This window comes from Lepisma saccharinum, chromosome 3 (genome assembly GCF_977018435.1).
Source record: "Lepisma saccharinum chromosome 3, izLepSacc3.1, whole genome shotgun sequence".
Lineage (NCBI taxonomy): Eukaryota > Metazoa > Arthropoda > Insecta > Zygentoma > Lepismatidae > Lepisma > Lepisma saccharinum.
In genome coordinates, this window is record NC_139231.1 from 45,966,486 (window position 1) to 45,983,047 (window position 16,562).

Genomic DNA, 16,562 nt, shown 5'->3' on the forward strand with positions numbered 1-16,562 from the left:
ATGCGCGGTTTCCTCTCCACGGTCCTATATTCCTTCTATCATAATTTCTTTGCTCTTCCTGAACATTATTTCGCCTTCTGCCGTTTCCGTTATCTTCTAAGAATCCTCTTCCTCTGCCTCTATATGCATTTCTGACTTCTATGTTCCTAATCCCGAATTCTTGTTTCCGGAATTTCTGCTCTGGACGTTGTTCCTCTTCAGGATGATGCCTCTTAGGATAATATCTACCTTCCTTTTCTTTATCCCATGACCTTTGAGTCTTTTTCAGCATGTCATCTGTTCTGAGGTAGTCTATCAAGTCTTCCACCTTCCTTATCTTTACTACAGCCACCGCTCTTTGCGTCCATATTGGTAGTGTTTGTATCACTTGTCTAACCAACTCTTCCTCATTCCACTTTTCATTCAAATTTCTGAAGCTCCTTAATGTTTCCCACGTGTGTGCTTCCAAACTCTCAACCTTGGACCAATCTATATATTTTCTTTTCAATGTCTCCAGTTGCCTTTCCTTAATTTCCTCGCTACAATAATATTCCAAGAATCTCTTACTGAACTCTTCGAATGTTCCAAACTTGTGCTGATTTAACTGATACCAGCCTGCTGCAGACTTTTCAAAACATCCTTCGATTAAGTCCAGTATCATATTTCCTGGTATCCTCATTAGCTTCACGTTAGTTGTTAGTTCCTTCAGGAATTTTCGTGGACACTTGTCAGATATATTTCCATTAAACTTGGGCAAGTGTTGTAATTCATTAGGTTTAGGGATTCTTGTCTTATATCTTTCCTCTTCCAAATTATTTCCGTTTACTTTGTCCAACCATCTTCCATTGTCGCTCCCTTCTTCACTACTTTTCCATTTCCTTTTCTTCCTCTGATGATTCCTTTTATGCTTTATTTCCTCCTCTGTATTCGATTCGTCGCTACTACTTTCCTTTTTTATTCTCCTCTTTTCATACTCTTCTTTTCTATCATTTCCGTCTCGATTGAAACCTATTGACTTATCTTGTATTCTCATATCCTCTATTTTAGGTATTATTTCTCTCCATTGTACTTTATTCTCTTGCTTTCCTTTTTCGATCTTACTTTCGAGGGTTTGCATCTTCTTATTACTCTCCTCTAATTCTTCCCTAACTTCTTGTCGTTCTCTAATTATCATTTCTCTTAATTTCAAAGTTTCTTTTACTATTGTTTCTTCTGTCACAATTTTCATTTCTTGTACTCTGTTTTCCACTTCATCTATTTTGGAAATGTTAATATCTATCTGCTTCTTATTTGCCAAAATTTTGTTTTCTAAACTTGTACTCCTCTGCTGGCATTCTTCATTCACTCTTGAAGCTTCCTTTTCGATCTTTCTATTAGTTTCTTCATGTCTTTCATCTGCCATTCTTAATACTTCTTCTATCTTTCTCTCAAATGCTTGCCTGTTTTCTTCGCATACTTCTGCCATCTCTTCTATTTTTCGATTATTTTCTTCCAACCTTTCTTTAACTTCTTTGCTGTTTTCTTCTATTTTCTCTTCCAACCTTCTGCTGTTTTCTTCTATTTTTCTATTATTTTCTTCTAACCTTTCTTTAACTTCCTTGCTGTTGTGATCTTGACTTTCTTTTATTTCCGTCATCATTTTCATCAACATCTCCATCGTGTTTTGTTCTTCTTTCTTTCCTTCTTTTTCCTTTAACTTTGCTTTCCTGCATTCCTTGCATTCATATCCTTCTCCCCTTTCACATATCTTCTCATATTTTTCTTTCCTGATTCCTTCACATAACCAGTGTTTCATTTCTTCACATACCTTACACTGTATTATTTCTTCCTTATTTCCTTCTTCACCACAACATATATATTTTCCTTCTTCCATTTTTGCTTTACTTATCTTTCCAAATTCTTATTCTTCGCTTTATTTCAACCTCTGGTCTGTATCGTGCCCCACGTTGGGCGCCATTAATCAATGCCACGTCCTCTCACGTAAGCACCTACCAGCTTAGCACAGGGGAGAGACAATGAGATACCTCTGGGCACAGACCAAGGTTACTAACGCTAAGAATATATGAAAGGAAACAACAGATTTAACCCACTACTGAGGGTACAATTCGTACTATATTCTTGATTAATTATATACAAATATTAAATATCTTTGAAGTTTTTTCATACAGTAATTTTCTTCTAATTTTATTTTTTATTAATTCTAACCAATCTTCTTCGAGCTTCTTCTTCTTATAATCAATATGGCATCTTCTTCTTATGGCCTCTTCTTCTTATAATCAGTATGGCATCTTCTTCTTATAATTAATATGGCATCTTCTTCTTGTAGCCTCTTCTTTTTCTAATCAATATGTCATCTTCTTCTTCTGATCAATATGGCATCTACTTCTTATAATCAGTATGGCATCTTCTTCTTCTGATTAATTAATTTTCTTCTTCTTGCAATTTATAATTAAATTGCCTTCTTAATAATGCTGCTTCTTCTTATAATTAATAATGATTCTTCTTTTTATAATTGCTAAGGCTGCTTCTTCTTGCAATTAATACATATTGTGTACTTTTCTTCTTTCTTTTCTTTATCGATCTCTTTCAAATTGACGTAAATATTAATAAAATCGATCTCCCAGACAAACAAAGAGAAAGGGGTTAGTTAAAGATCGCCGCCTGGCCGGCGCTAACCTTAACTTGGAGCTACAATGTATGCGCTTCCAAAAGTGCTTGGGTGCTGCCGTGAGATGGCGCTACACCTGGGACATAACAACCCAAAAGCCACACGAAAGTCTAAGTTCGTGGGAACCGAAAAAGACGCAAAATCGAAATTACAATTCGACTTCATTACTTTTGTATATTAATCACTTATGCCATTACTGAATGATAATTCCCCTTTTCTCCTTATTTATATCCTGTTATTATGTTAAATTTATTTATTTATTTCCTCATAATTAGTATTAATATATACAAACATTATTTCATCACATCTACTCTTTCCGTTGTCTCTATTTACAATCGTATAAGTTCTCCTGGGTGGTGCCATCTCTTATCCACCTTCCAAACTGAATTACGCAGCATCTTTTATAACCGTTGTTCCTCTTGCCTGCTGCCATCTATGGTCCTTTATTTCAAAGAATAGCAATGTAGTTTGTGTACGTGACATACTTCTTGTGATATTGAACACACTTTTAGTCAATATAAATCCATCTTAAGAGACAACAGAAGGAAATTCACGTTAAAACACTTACAACAAAATTTTGTTTTTCATTCTTTTGGAGACAGGAAATGAAAAAAAAACATTTTGAATTGTTTTACAAGTAATGTCGATGTAAGCATACTGTATTTTATGTAGCTCATGTAGTGTCTTATATTATTAAAAACGTAATTTTTACAATTTTAAGTCCCTATTTAACTCTATATTTTGGTCAAAAAACAAAATATGTTATTTATATATATCGAGGACATTTTTTACTACATATAAATCTGTTCCCTGGTAATTAGTAACGTTAATTTGATTCTGGCCATATTGACAGGGGAAGATTTTAATTTCCCACCAAAAAGAAAAAAAGAGTATGCTTCTACATTAGAAATATTTTTTTTCCAAAAGCATTAGCAGCAAGTGTGCAATTCTTGCCACGAGAATGGAACACATGTCAGGCAATATGCAGGTACTGTGAATCCTCACATCCTGGCATTGCCTACGTGGGGGCCTGATGATGAAGTTCAAATGTTGTGAAAGGAATAAGATTGTTTTATTTTCTTCTTCTACTTGATAAATATATATTTTTTCTTTTACCATTGGCTTATAGCCTAAGAAACCGAGCTAAATTTGTAACTCTACCGTTCATAGTTATTGTGAAATAAATTTTTGTTGAAAACCTTGTAGAATTTTAAAGTTCCCACTGAAAGGAAAAAACAATGATTTTACATTAGAAAACATTTTTTTCTTCTAAAGTATCAGTAGCAAGTTAGCAAGTCTTGCTACGAGAATTGAACACACATCAGGCAATATGCAGGTACTGTTTTGAACCCAGATGTCCCTGTGTTGCTACATGGGAGCCTGACAAAGTTAAAATTTCATAAAAAAATAAGACTTTTCCTTTCTTCTTCTTCTTCTTCCACTTTATAAATGAAAATTGTTTTTTCGACCATAGTCTTGTAACTTAATCTATACTAAAATCACATGAGCTAAACTCTAGTATTCGTAGCTACTGAGATTTAGATTTTTAATGAAAACCTTGTGTAATTTTAAACTTTCCACTGAAAACACACTCGGTGTTCGAGCGGTATTGTGTAAAATGGGCTGCGGCATTTAAGGGTTAACTGACCTTTCACGGGTATAAGTAATCTCATACTATATGTTCTGTTACAACACCGAGAATGTATGATCACTTTGCTGCAGATGCAGCTTACATTGTTTCCTGCTTAACAGGTTTTTTTCCCTTATACTACATAGCTCACCCTGAATGTGCAAACGCTCAGATAGATTTCTTCATGATATGGACCACACTAGGAACAATGCATGCACAACAAGTATTTCTGTGCGCCAAATTTCCAAGGCTTACAAATGCAGAAACTGAAGTTCGTATGTTACTGATGCATTGCATTCTAATAAAGAGCATTTCAAATGCTCTCAACCTGATTTAAACTTGCAACATGTTTAAGATTTTGCCATATCATTACATTTTAATGGAACCCGTGCCTACTGCCAGGTTTAAGAGAGGTGCAGCCACCTTGGTGTCTTACCCCTGCCTGCACATGGGTGTTCCTTTCTGAGCGTCTCTTCATGATTCATCTCCACTGTTGCAATTAGATAGAGATGTTTCCTAAAGAAGAAAATAACAGATTGGATATTACATGAACATATTCCCTTGGGGTATCTACCAGGTGAGCTCTGGAAAAGTTTCCAAGCTTTTGAGAGCTAACATCGCCTTTGTCTATCTTCAGTGTAGAAGTGCAGTGCTGAACATCAACCCGGTTTATGTGTACAAGGGGAAGTAAATAATTATCTGCACTTTCAACATAACTTTCTTTAGGTTGGTCACACTGACTTCAATGCTCTCGTGCTCTACTGTGTAGAAGTGTGTATGAGTGGATGAAGAGGTTTAAAAATGACCGGGTAAAAAGGAAGCGGGAGCAGGATGTCCATCAAACTTCACCACTGACGAGAAGATTCAACAAGCTCTAGAGATAATTCTGACGAACCGGCTGGTCACAGGACAGCAGTCGACGAGGTGGCATGTTCTCTGCAAATTAGTCATCAGTGTCATGCCCAAGGAGAGGGGAGTTGGTGGGTGTTATAACCCCTCGCTTTGGTCCAGTATTCCAAAAAGAAAAGAACATCAAAGTGAGGATAAGATGGCAAAATTAGGACAGACTACTAAAAAGAATACACACAACCCCCTCCCCTTTCAAAAATTCTGGGCATGTAATTGTTAGTCATGGTTCTGTGTGCGAAATCATCCACGACAAGCTTTAGATCACTGATCTCTGTTTTCCCTTGGTGCACACTGCCAGTGAAGTGGCCGTGCTTACTCTGCAACAAAGGAAAGAAAACTGGAGCAATTAAAATAAAACCTCAGCCACATAACCACAAGAGTACCACCTTTCAGCATGCAAGCACTGAAGGCAGTGTGGCCAACCCAAACAAAGTTATGGTGCATATAATTTTTGACGCACTAGTATTTGGACAGGACAGGAGTAATCATGGCAGTTTTGCATTTTTTGTTAAAGTTTCAGCAACATTTGTTGCCTTCTAGTTGTGTTATTTGTGACCCCCCCCCCCCCTGTTTTGGTTTGCCTTGTTTTGACATTTTTCCCTTTCACACTACTGTCGTGCTACTAGGGCATTTAACATTGTATTACATTGTAGGAATTATACTAGAATTAGGCTAAGTAGCTAGACCTGGTCATTTCTATTCTATGACATATATTTCCTTTTGTATTTGTTCTGCTCTTGTCCTAAGTTGTTTATTCATTTTATTTGTTGTAAATTGAACCTGGTATTGCAACGGTCACCCATCCAAAGGTGCTACTTGACTTTTTTCTATTAAGTCATTTGCAGTGTGTATTGTTTTATGCGACTTGCTGATTTGTGTATTTGCTATTTTTGAGTTAATCTAGTACAGGCATTTTATAAATCCACCTACTAGGATCCCTTTGACCGATGTTACTGATGGTTGGGTTGATATGATGTGGCTGTTTTGCCCAAAACTTTATCCTTTCACGTTGCATGTAGTCATACAATGTTTCTTTGTCCAGTATTTAGCGAATTTGCATGTTGGGAACAAATCGATCAGCACCAGATATTATTCTTAGCACTTTATTTTGCACACTTTGTAGCGATCTTTGGTATGAAGGTGCGCTATGCTGAGAGGACCATGCTCGCATAAGTCAGCATCGTTCTGATTAGCACATTGAAAAGTGTCGTTCTGTTTCTAGTTGTTAATGTGGCATTTTTGAACAATGGATACAGCTGTCCAAGATGCATGTTTCCCTTATATGCTAACTTTTTGATGTGTTCTTTAAAGTAAGGCCTTCATCTAGTAGTAATCCTAAATAGGTTGTTTTTTGTTTCCTGTGGAATATTGTGTCCTGCATTTTATGCTAACTTAATAATAATCAGGGAACAATTTATATGTAGTAAAAATGTGATATGTAAACACATATTTCGTTATCTTCACCAAAATATGGAGTGAAGTATTGTAAAAATTTACCTTCTTATTATTATAAGACACTAAACGAGCTACATGAAATACAGGACACTTACATTGACATTAATTGTAAAACAACGCAAAATGTATTTTCATTTTCTGTTTCCAAAACAGATTTTCTATTGCTGACAACAATTGTAAATAAACGGGAATTTCAAGTCTTTTACAATAGCAAGAGCAAGCAGTTGTGAGGTGCAAAATTGTCAGTTATTCGCAAGAAATTTGCCCAACTCTTTTGGTCACACGGCTACATGTACTTATTGCCTGACTATGGAGTATATGTTGAAAATTGTTCTGAAATATGGAAGTAATATGTAAAAATAACTGAAATAGGTGAAATATGAGCCAACATCTAATATATGAGGGTTGGGGAGTAAGTCATGGCAACCCAGTAATAATTCAACAATCGAAGGATGTATTAAAAATTTGTTATATACAACTGAAAGAGTATCCATTATGGATATTTTGTTGGTAGGAATCATGAAAGAAAACCCAAGCAACCCTGTGAAAACCTCTCTGATATGCTGCTACCCATCTTGCGACAGTTCGATATGGCAGAGCATTATTCCCTAATGCTTCTACCAATTCTTGATGACAATCACTCGCATTTCTCCCCCGGAGAACGGCCACTGTGATGTACGATCGCTGTTCCAATCTGGTCACTTCCATCTTACTCCACGACTGACTTACAGCTGTTTTCCCAGCGGCCCGTGCTCATCCAGTACAACACACAGAGCCATCTATTGACCAGCGGGTAAAGTATTCATGTCAGGCTTCCTCCCACAGTCTCCATTTTCCGTCCACCTTTGCATATAATTAAAATATTACTGGGTTGCCATGACTTACTCCCCAACCCTCGTACATGTGAATATGGAAAATAAAAACTGAATTTTTCGAGTCTACATGCCATGATGCGCAAAGATAATACAAAATATAACTGATTTCAGCTTCATACATAAATATGTATTTACATATAAATCCGTTCCCTGATAATAATCATTAAACTGCATTATCATCACCCATTGTTCTAAACTGCTCAGCAGTTCCTGTACCAATTGTAAATGAGAACAATGTCATATACTTGACACTGAGGAGTGAATGAAAACCATTGTTGTGTTAATATGTTATACTGTGTGGGTAAATACCCCCAGTTTCTATAATAAAACTATGTTGATGTTAATATGTTCAAAACTTATATATCATCACAATAATACATGTAAATATACTTTTTAATTTTATAATGTATGCATTATTCTAATGAGAAGAATCATGACGTTTTGGAATATTTAAACATCAGAGAATTACAGTGAAGAGTGAAACAGCTGTGTTCTTTTTTCAAATAATTTTTATATATTTTATAACTACTATTCTCACTTTTTAAAGCAAGAACATAAATATAAATATTGTAGTACGAGTATTGTATTGATGAATATTGTTTGTAAGAAACAAAATTATTTTTGTACTGCTGCATTTGTCATATCAACATTTTGTGCTAGAAACAAATGAGAAATAATCATATTATTGATAGAGAAAAATTATTTTCACCTGATGTGAAATGAGAATGACTTACAAGAGAAGTGCACGAAATTTTCACTGAGGATCACAATGAAATTTGATATAGTTAAGTTAGAGTAACGTGTGAGAAGCACTAAGTTTTAGAACTTGTTCAAATAGAAATCAGGTAGGAAAATTTTTAACTTAACTCCTAGATGATAGGCAACATCTTATGTTTCCAAATAATAACTGGTCTTGTATGCTTCATAAGATACACTATGTAACTGAAATGCAGTGTTTGAAAAGTTACTTTTTAAAAGTGACTGAGTTACAGTTACTTATTTTAAAAAGTAAGTCAGTTTCAGTTACTGATATTTGAAAAGTACAGTTACTTTCTGCTGAAAATTGGCATGCTGGCCACAGTACTTTACATGTGGTGGCCTTGATTCCACTTGCACATGTTTCTTTCTCTTCCTTCCAAACTCAACAAGATCCACTCTCTTGACAACAGTTTTTTCCTACTTGGCTACCATGTTTCAAATGAATGCAGCAATCCACCCAAAGCACTGACATCTTCATGTGCAATTAGAATTGATGGATTGCAAGAAAGCATAGATGTTCTAAATTAGCAAGCATGCATTGAAACCCAGCTTCCTTGTCTTAGGTAATTCCTCAACAATCCTTTCACCTTAAGACACAACGTTTGAAGCAGAGTTGCCAAATTAAGCTCTTCCCCATGTTATAAATTTTCAAGTTAACAAGTTATGTCTTGAAAAGTAACTGTTCATTTTGAAGGAGTAACTTTGTTACAGTTACAACTACTTTTAAAAGTAGCTAGTTAGAAAATCCTAAAAAAGTAACTGTTAGTTCCAAACAGTACTGAATTGCAGATTATTCATCTAAAATAATATTTTCAGAACACAAGAATGTACAATGATGAATGTAAAAATGATCAACTGTGTGATGTAAAATTTATATCAATGTTCACAGATGAGATTGAAATCCCTTGAGAGAAAATATTCATATACTCCATATTACACAAACCTTTTTTTATCCAAATTACATGGGACCATACTTCTTTCGGATAGTACAGAATATATTGTACTAATCATGTACTGCACATTAAAAATATTCAGTGAATATGACACTAAAGAATAATATGGTAGTGCATTGTATATAATAGGTTTGACAGGAATATGCTTGTAAAGTAATCAGTATTGATACACTGGATTGAATGATGTGATTAATAAAGTTGAAGAGTATATAGCATATGTACAATGTTATTTCACATGGAATTGCTTGTGAACATTATTAAATATTGATTATAGTGATGCAAAAGTGTTTTTTATATTTTTAATATTTGGTAAAAGTAACTTTGGATTAACCCGATTAGCCTTCTTAAACCTGAAGGTTTATGGATGCAGCAACACAAGCCATCCATCTGACCCTATCCGGGGCAAGATCAATCTTATCTTTTCCATCCTTACAGATTTCCTTTAGCTCCATCTCAAGTTATCCCTCCAAAAAATTGAAGGCATACTCAAATAAATTTTGGTTAGCATAGATTAATGCAGAATTGAATTCGCTAAACTTTAATGTAACTCGTTTTTATGTATGTCTACTGGTTAATTTTTAATTGGAGTCCAAACTCAAGAATCTATATTTTTTAATCAGACAGTAAGTCTTCTTGATTTAATTATTCTAATAATATCTGGACAGGAATACAAATTGTGAAGTTCTAAGTAATGCAACCTTCTCCACTCCCCTGTCTTCATCCCTTTTAGGTCCAAATATTTTCCTAAGGATATTATTTTCAAATACTATTAATTTATGTTCCTCTTTTAATGTAAGGAACCAAGTTTCACAGCCATACCAGATTATAAGATAAATTAGATTTTAGTGTATTAATGCATTTACTATTTTTTAAACATTCAGAAATAATTGTTTTACTTCCTTGACTTGCTGAGAACCAAAATAATAACAAAGCTGTGGAATTTTATTGATCTGAAATGATGTATTACCATGGTATACCTGTCAACATACATACAATTCACTATCCTACAGCTCAATACTCAACTAGTTTCACACTCTTGAACTGGTTCCAGCAGGAACTGTTAAGAGGTCACTAGTATTGTAGATTCATATTTTGATCATTGATAGCATGGGTTAAATGTATCATATCTATTTCTATTTATCCATTTGCCCCCAGTTATAAATGTGAAACCAAGTACTCTTACTTAGTTCCTATTTAACCTAATGATTAGTCCTCTTGCCTATGGTACAGTCACGGACACTTCTGATTGTTACAATATAATTGGCAGTCACTGGGATTGCTACAACCCAGAAGTGTCCATGACTCTACAAGCAGCCCTGAGTTTGATTTCCTGTATGAGCTCCAAAAAATTCAGTGTTGAACCAACATTATGATGAAAATTGGGGAGCTACTTGAAAAGAAGAAGGGGCATACTAAGGGAGATTTCAGAATCAAGTAATATGTGACATGTCACTTGGAAACAAGCCAATCAAAGGCAACATAGCAACATGACAGACTGCACAAGCCTGCGTTCCATAGATGAAATCCTCAAGCAACACGGTGACATGTTGTTTGTGAATGAACCAATCTAAAGCAACGTAACAACATGATGGGCTGCACTAATAGTTGAATCCTCAAGCGGCACGTGTGAAATCTCCCCGAGATCTTGAAAGTCAGAATACAGTGGTGACGCGACATCACCCAAAGAAAAACCTGCTTGGTTGGCCCTATACCTCAGAGGGCTGTTGCTTGTTTGTTTGTTCGAATTTGAGTTGGGTGTTTTAAGTCCACTTTATGTACATACAGGCTAATCAGGAATGGACCTACAGTTTAAAGTAGGATCCGAACCACTGTGCAATGTGCCTTCCCCGGGTATTGAACCTGGGACCCCATGATTACCACTGTGCCATTGGGGAGGCTCTTGCATCATGGATTTATATGTATATATGGGAACATTTATACAATGTTTATACAATGGTATAGATTTTATTAAGAATACAAATGCCAATTACAATTTTTTTTGCGCATACTCCATGATTGTACTGCATGACACGTTCTTCACAATTGTTCATAATGTTTTGTACTTTCTGTAATATTACTTCACAACTTCTTCAAAATGCTTTCTCTTTTGTAAAAACAGTACCCTTTACAAGCTTTCGTCATCTTGTACAATTAACATACAAATTTGAAAATATAAATTGATATGGAATGATTGAGAAAATTAAGTAGAACAATACTTAGTGACAATACTGACAGAAAGCGAAAGTAGTATTGGATGCTTAGACTTGTAATATCAAGATGATGGAAATTTATGTCAAGTCTTATTTAAATGCATTATCTGTGATAGAAAATGGAAATTTTTGATGATTTTTTACTTTGAAGGAGCCCCAGCATACTGTTTCACAATCCTTGTCCACTGCTGGGGATAATTTGCCTGGATGTGTGCTAGTACTTTCTTTATTTGTCTGTGTTGATCATCTGAGCACCTTGGGCAGGAACCTCTTAAAACGAGTGGAGCCATACCTGCAAGAAATACATTATTTACATTAGATTATTGAGAATAGGTTGTTTATTGTGCACATTGCTCGTTTGTCATAAATGCAATCATTGTTGCGAACTTTAGACATTTTATTCCTCCCAAAATACCTTTTGGAGATGCATTTTGCAGCACAATATCCATGCTAAATGGTTAAAAGGGTGGGTAAGTTTTCGTTTTATAGACCATTTGTTCGAATACATCATTCCCCCCCTATTTTGGTCACTTTCAACAAAAACGTTGCTTTTGTACCTCTTACATTATCACAACAAGGATGTTTTCAGATGATGTGACAAACCCAGTGATACATTAAATCGAAGACTTATTTAGGATTTAAACCTGGGACCTTTTGCTTAAAAGCATGATCACTCTGTTACAATGGTCAGAGATGTTAATGAAGACTTCATCTCTATCTCCGAGTAAGGAGCCTAATGTTGAACCAGCAGTAAGTGGCAATTTAATTTCTTGTGCGCCAGAGGAAGGAGAAAGGGAGGTTGAACGTTACCTGGTTGTCCAGTTCGCCATCCCCCGTCAAACAAGGAAAACTAGTTAAATAAATGCTCCCCCCAAGGGGAAGGAGGGGATAAGAAGCACCCCTTAATTTTCTCCTCTCTTTCAAAACTTATTTTCAACATAATGAAATGTTATATTACGTTATGCTATTTAAACAATGTTGTCCGTCACTTTGACCGTAGAATGTTAGGTATTGAAGTAACACTGCTATCAGGCACGTATCCAGAGGGGGGGCTCAGGGGGCTCGAGCCCCCTCCGAAATTTTTCGGTTTACACTAGATAAAATGAGGTGTTTGGCTTGTGTGTGTGAAATAAAATATTGTGATTATAATTTGAGGAGGGATATAATTATCGAGAAAAGGCGGAGAATGTTCTAGAACCATGAGGAATAACCCTGTTATTGATGATATTGTATGTAAACTTTTCTTGCTCTTTCGGTGTTGTCACAACGAACGTGAGCATTATTTAGAGCTTTGTCAGCATTTGGAAGTTGCGCAACAAAACACTGTTGAAGGTAGTGCCATGAGTCGGGCGATTCGTTGCATTACTAATTCTCTGAACGTTCTTGAATAGGAGGTGGAGTCGAACTAATGGCAGTATTAACAAAACATTTTATGTGCGGAACATTCCAGAATATAATATGGATATAAATACGTGGATTCAATTTCATGGTTAGTCTGTACAACAGAATCATTCAATAAGACTTCAGGAGTAAGTGTGACAGTCGATTAGTGATCAGTCAGTGCCCATTGACAGTTTATAAGATGTAGAGATTCGGGGAGGGGGAGAGGACTTGTGACACATTTTCCTGGAAAGTGCTGAAGTCTACTACTAGTACCAGTTCGGGTCCAAAGCTGAAGACATTGCCGACAGTGGAGCCTCAGTGTAGTGCTAGTTTCGGGTCATGAGTCGAAGAGATCGAAGGTCTGTAAAGTGAATATTTCAGCAGTAATGGGCACTGGAGCATCATTTTTTTTTTTTAAAAAAGGAATAAGCTGCACAGATCGACTGAAAATCTAAGTTTTGAGTGACGATTTATTAGTGACCGGATCAAGTTTCGTGTAAGCAGTCCGATAGTTTCGTGGGTTAAAAAGGACTTTTAAGTCAACTGTTTTGGAAGCAAACTCAAAAAACTAACTACCACAAAGGGGCAGCCATGAAGGCCGAAAATTTTATGAATGTCGAGAAGAGAAAGCAAGAAGAAATTGCATATGTGGAAATTTTAGCGGAAAAAGCAAGCTCGACCATGACCCCCAAACCAGGGTCTCTGGCATATACCGTGCCATTCTTTGTTCTACCAAGTGAGCTACGGAGTCACCCTTGGCTTCGCTTGCTCTTTTGCTGTGGCTGTAGAGAAATGGCACAGTATGCCTGGTGGAGCCTGCATTTTCAGCTAAAATTTCTGCATAGCACATCTCTTGTGTATCCCCAACCGTAAGATGTTGCCTGTTAATTAACAGAAAAAGGAGATAGAACAAAACTAAGGGACATTCACACCGGTTGAAGATATATTTTTCTTCCATGGTCAACACGAGCTTCCGTTTCAAGGTGACAATGAGATTGACCCACCGAGGGAGGTTTCACACCGAAGCTACAAGCCGCTACAGTGTGAAAAGTTTCTGTTGATTGGGTCATTGCAAGCGACATGTGTGCCTTTGGTCTGAATTCTTACTAAATCTTGAAGATCCAAGTCACAAGGATGGAAAATTAGGATTTTGTTAAGGTTACGTTTCGAAGGCATGCGACAACACCATAAAGGATCATATGTAAACCTGGGAGAACACATTCGAATAGATTGTCCATTGCATAACAGCTTCATGAAACAGACACACATACACATAATGAGACCGTTTCGGCACAAACACAACGTTCGTACATTGCAACAGAGGAGTCGAGTGATAAAAAATGTCCCTATATCACGTTCTGAAAAAAATAAAAAAAACAACAGCTTAAACAGTGGCAGATTTAGGAGACAGTTGCACCCCATTTTTGGCCCCGCAGTATGGCTTTTTAATGCTAACCTTTGTCTACCAAGAGAAAGTAAACTTTTCTTGCCCCCCCCCCCCCCCCCGTTTTGGAACTGGATCGCCACCATCGACCTTAAACCTTGCGAGGTTATATCTATACCCCTTTTTAAAAAAATATGTTTAGCCCCCCCCCGAAAGGAATTTCTGGATACGTGCCTGACTGCTATTATTGTATTCAACAGGCAATCCATTGGTCCTGAAAGAGAGATCTCATTTACTTTCCTGTAGTGATGACGATCTACACAAATATTAGCGGCTGTTATCTGTCTTTCATCATCATTATTGATAAGAATTGTTTGTACTTTTGTTTATTCCGGTGCAGGGGTGCCGACTTGTCAAAATTATTGGGGGGGGGGGGCCTCTGATCAGTGAAATAAATTAATGAATGACACACTCTCTCCCTTTTTAAGTTTTGGCCTCAGTGTTCGGAATCTCATGAATTCCTCGAAAAATATCAAAAAAATTATTCACAGTTCGAATGCAGAATATTAATTGTCCACGGATGGATATGTCACAAGTTTCGTCAACCATAATAGCAAAATATTCCCGACTTTTAATATCTGCTACCACGGAGCACAAAACAGATCTCCCTAATATATCAGTGACCTCGTTCAGAATGTCATGTGAGCCATTTGTAGCCCGAACGTCCCATCCACTACCCTAGTTCATGCACATCGTCTTTTGAAACTCTTTTTAGTAAAAAATTTAACAATACTCATAATTACACACTTGGTATATAGTAAAGTCATGTGTTTCGCTGTCTCTGGTCATAGCCCCCCAAAAGTTGATGATTTAGCGGTCTCAGCCCCCAAAGTTAGTGGTGTAGAACATTTCAAATGTGTATTTAAAGTTAAGTTCATGTGGCACAATTCAGAGTAAACTTTACAAGAGAAGCAAAATAATACATTAGATCCTCTTAAGCAAAATTATTTGGGGGCTCCGCCCCCACATCGAGCCCCCCAAGCCCCATAGAGTCGGCGCCTATGTTTCGGTGGCATTTTCGATAATTGACTACAGCTCAATGTGAGTTGTTTCATATGTTTTTAGCATTGTTGATAAAAAACAGTTTTATATTCCGGCTACTTATTCTTTCACCTATTCTCAAAATTGCAGTGCGACAAAAATGTTGGTTGCTTTCAGTAGATGATCAGGTTGTTCTCGGTGAAATTATTCAACGCGAGTTGTATCGAGCTGGGTTGTTTTATCCATTCTTGTTGTTGTTTATGCAAACTTCTATGTTAGGAAGCAGTCGGACAATTACATGAAACCCACTATATGCTTTCGTATTTTTTGTATGTGTTATTTTATTTGCAAATAGCAGAACTTCAGGTTGCATAGCAATTTTCTTTTACCCAACGCACACAAACCGAACACTCAGCAGCAGTTTCTGATATCTGTGCATCGTGAGAAAAGTACAAAAAGGCAACAACGAAATGTTTGATGTTTATGAAAATGATAGGTGAATCCAGTTTCTAAATAGTGAACTCAATCCTGAACTTAGCACTAACGTCAAAGTATTTTCAATTCATTTTCAATCTCATGATTTGTATAACAACAACAATAATAAAGATAAAATATAAGTTCCTGGAGAGAGATGAGATCTATTACTCTGCCCCCCCCCCCCCCCTCTCGGAGAAGATATCCTATGGAGCCCTTGCATGCATGTTTGATGTTTTGTATATTTTCATCATCGCACCTCTTAAATTTCATTCTGAATCCCCTCAGCACCCCTACATGATTAATCCTAGCGCCGCCGCTGGCTCTCCCGCCTTCTTATTTATTTCTAGTGTTTCTGTTGTTTTGTCCGCAAGATGTAATGTGGACGTGGAGACGGTTGTTACATCGAATTTGAGATACACGTGCATTACAAAAAAGGAAAAATATTAGCACTATCTGAAGTGAAATACAAGTTCATGTGATCACTTAATGACTAAGAAAGAAAAAGAACTGAAATCAGAAAATGAACATTTCTGTGCACGATTACGTATATTTAAGTCGGCGCTTGAAGTGGGAAATTTTGGGAATGTTTGATCGAGCTTGGGGGGGGGGGGGGGGTGCGCAAATGGTTTAACATATTGACAATGAGGCAACTGGGGGATACCATCAGAACTCGAAATGGAAATTTTCACGAAACGCAACGTTTATTTTCGTTGACATAGTATTCTTTTTTTTCCCCCTCTGGTTACTATTCTCCAGCCGTCGTATCAACCGGTGTCCAATCACAGCGCAGAACGGTTATTTTGACAATATCCTGTGTCCCTGCTGGCTGCTTCGGGGAA

The 16,562-nt window shown here is 36.6% G+C and overlaps 1 protein-coding gene across 1 annotated transcript in view; it reads right to left on the reverse strand.

The window, feature by feature from the left end:
• Window positions 1-11,173: 11,173 nt before the first annotated feature.
• LOC145985013 (ejaculatory bulb-specific protein 3-like) overlaps window positions 11,174-16,562 on the reverse strand; it is a 41,998-nt gene continuing 36,609 nt past the window's right edge. Inside the window, exon 3 of the mRNA XM_083118504.1 lies at window positions 11,174-11,730. Coding sequence (XP_082974630.1) covers window positions 11,579-11,730 — 152 coding nt within the window. The 3' untranslated portion in view covers window positions 11,174-11,578. The remainder of the gene's footprint in view (window positions 11,731-16,562) is intronic.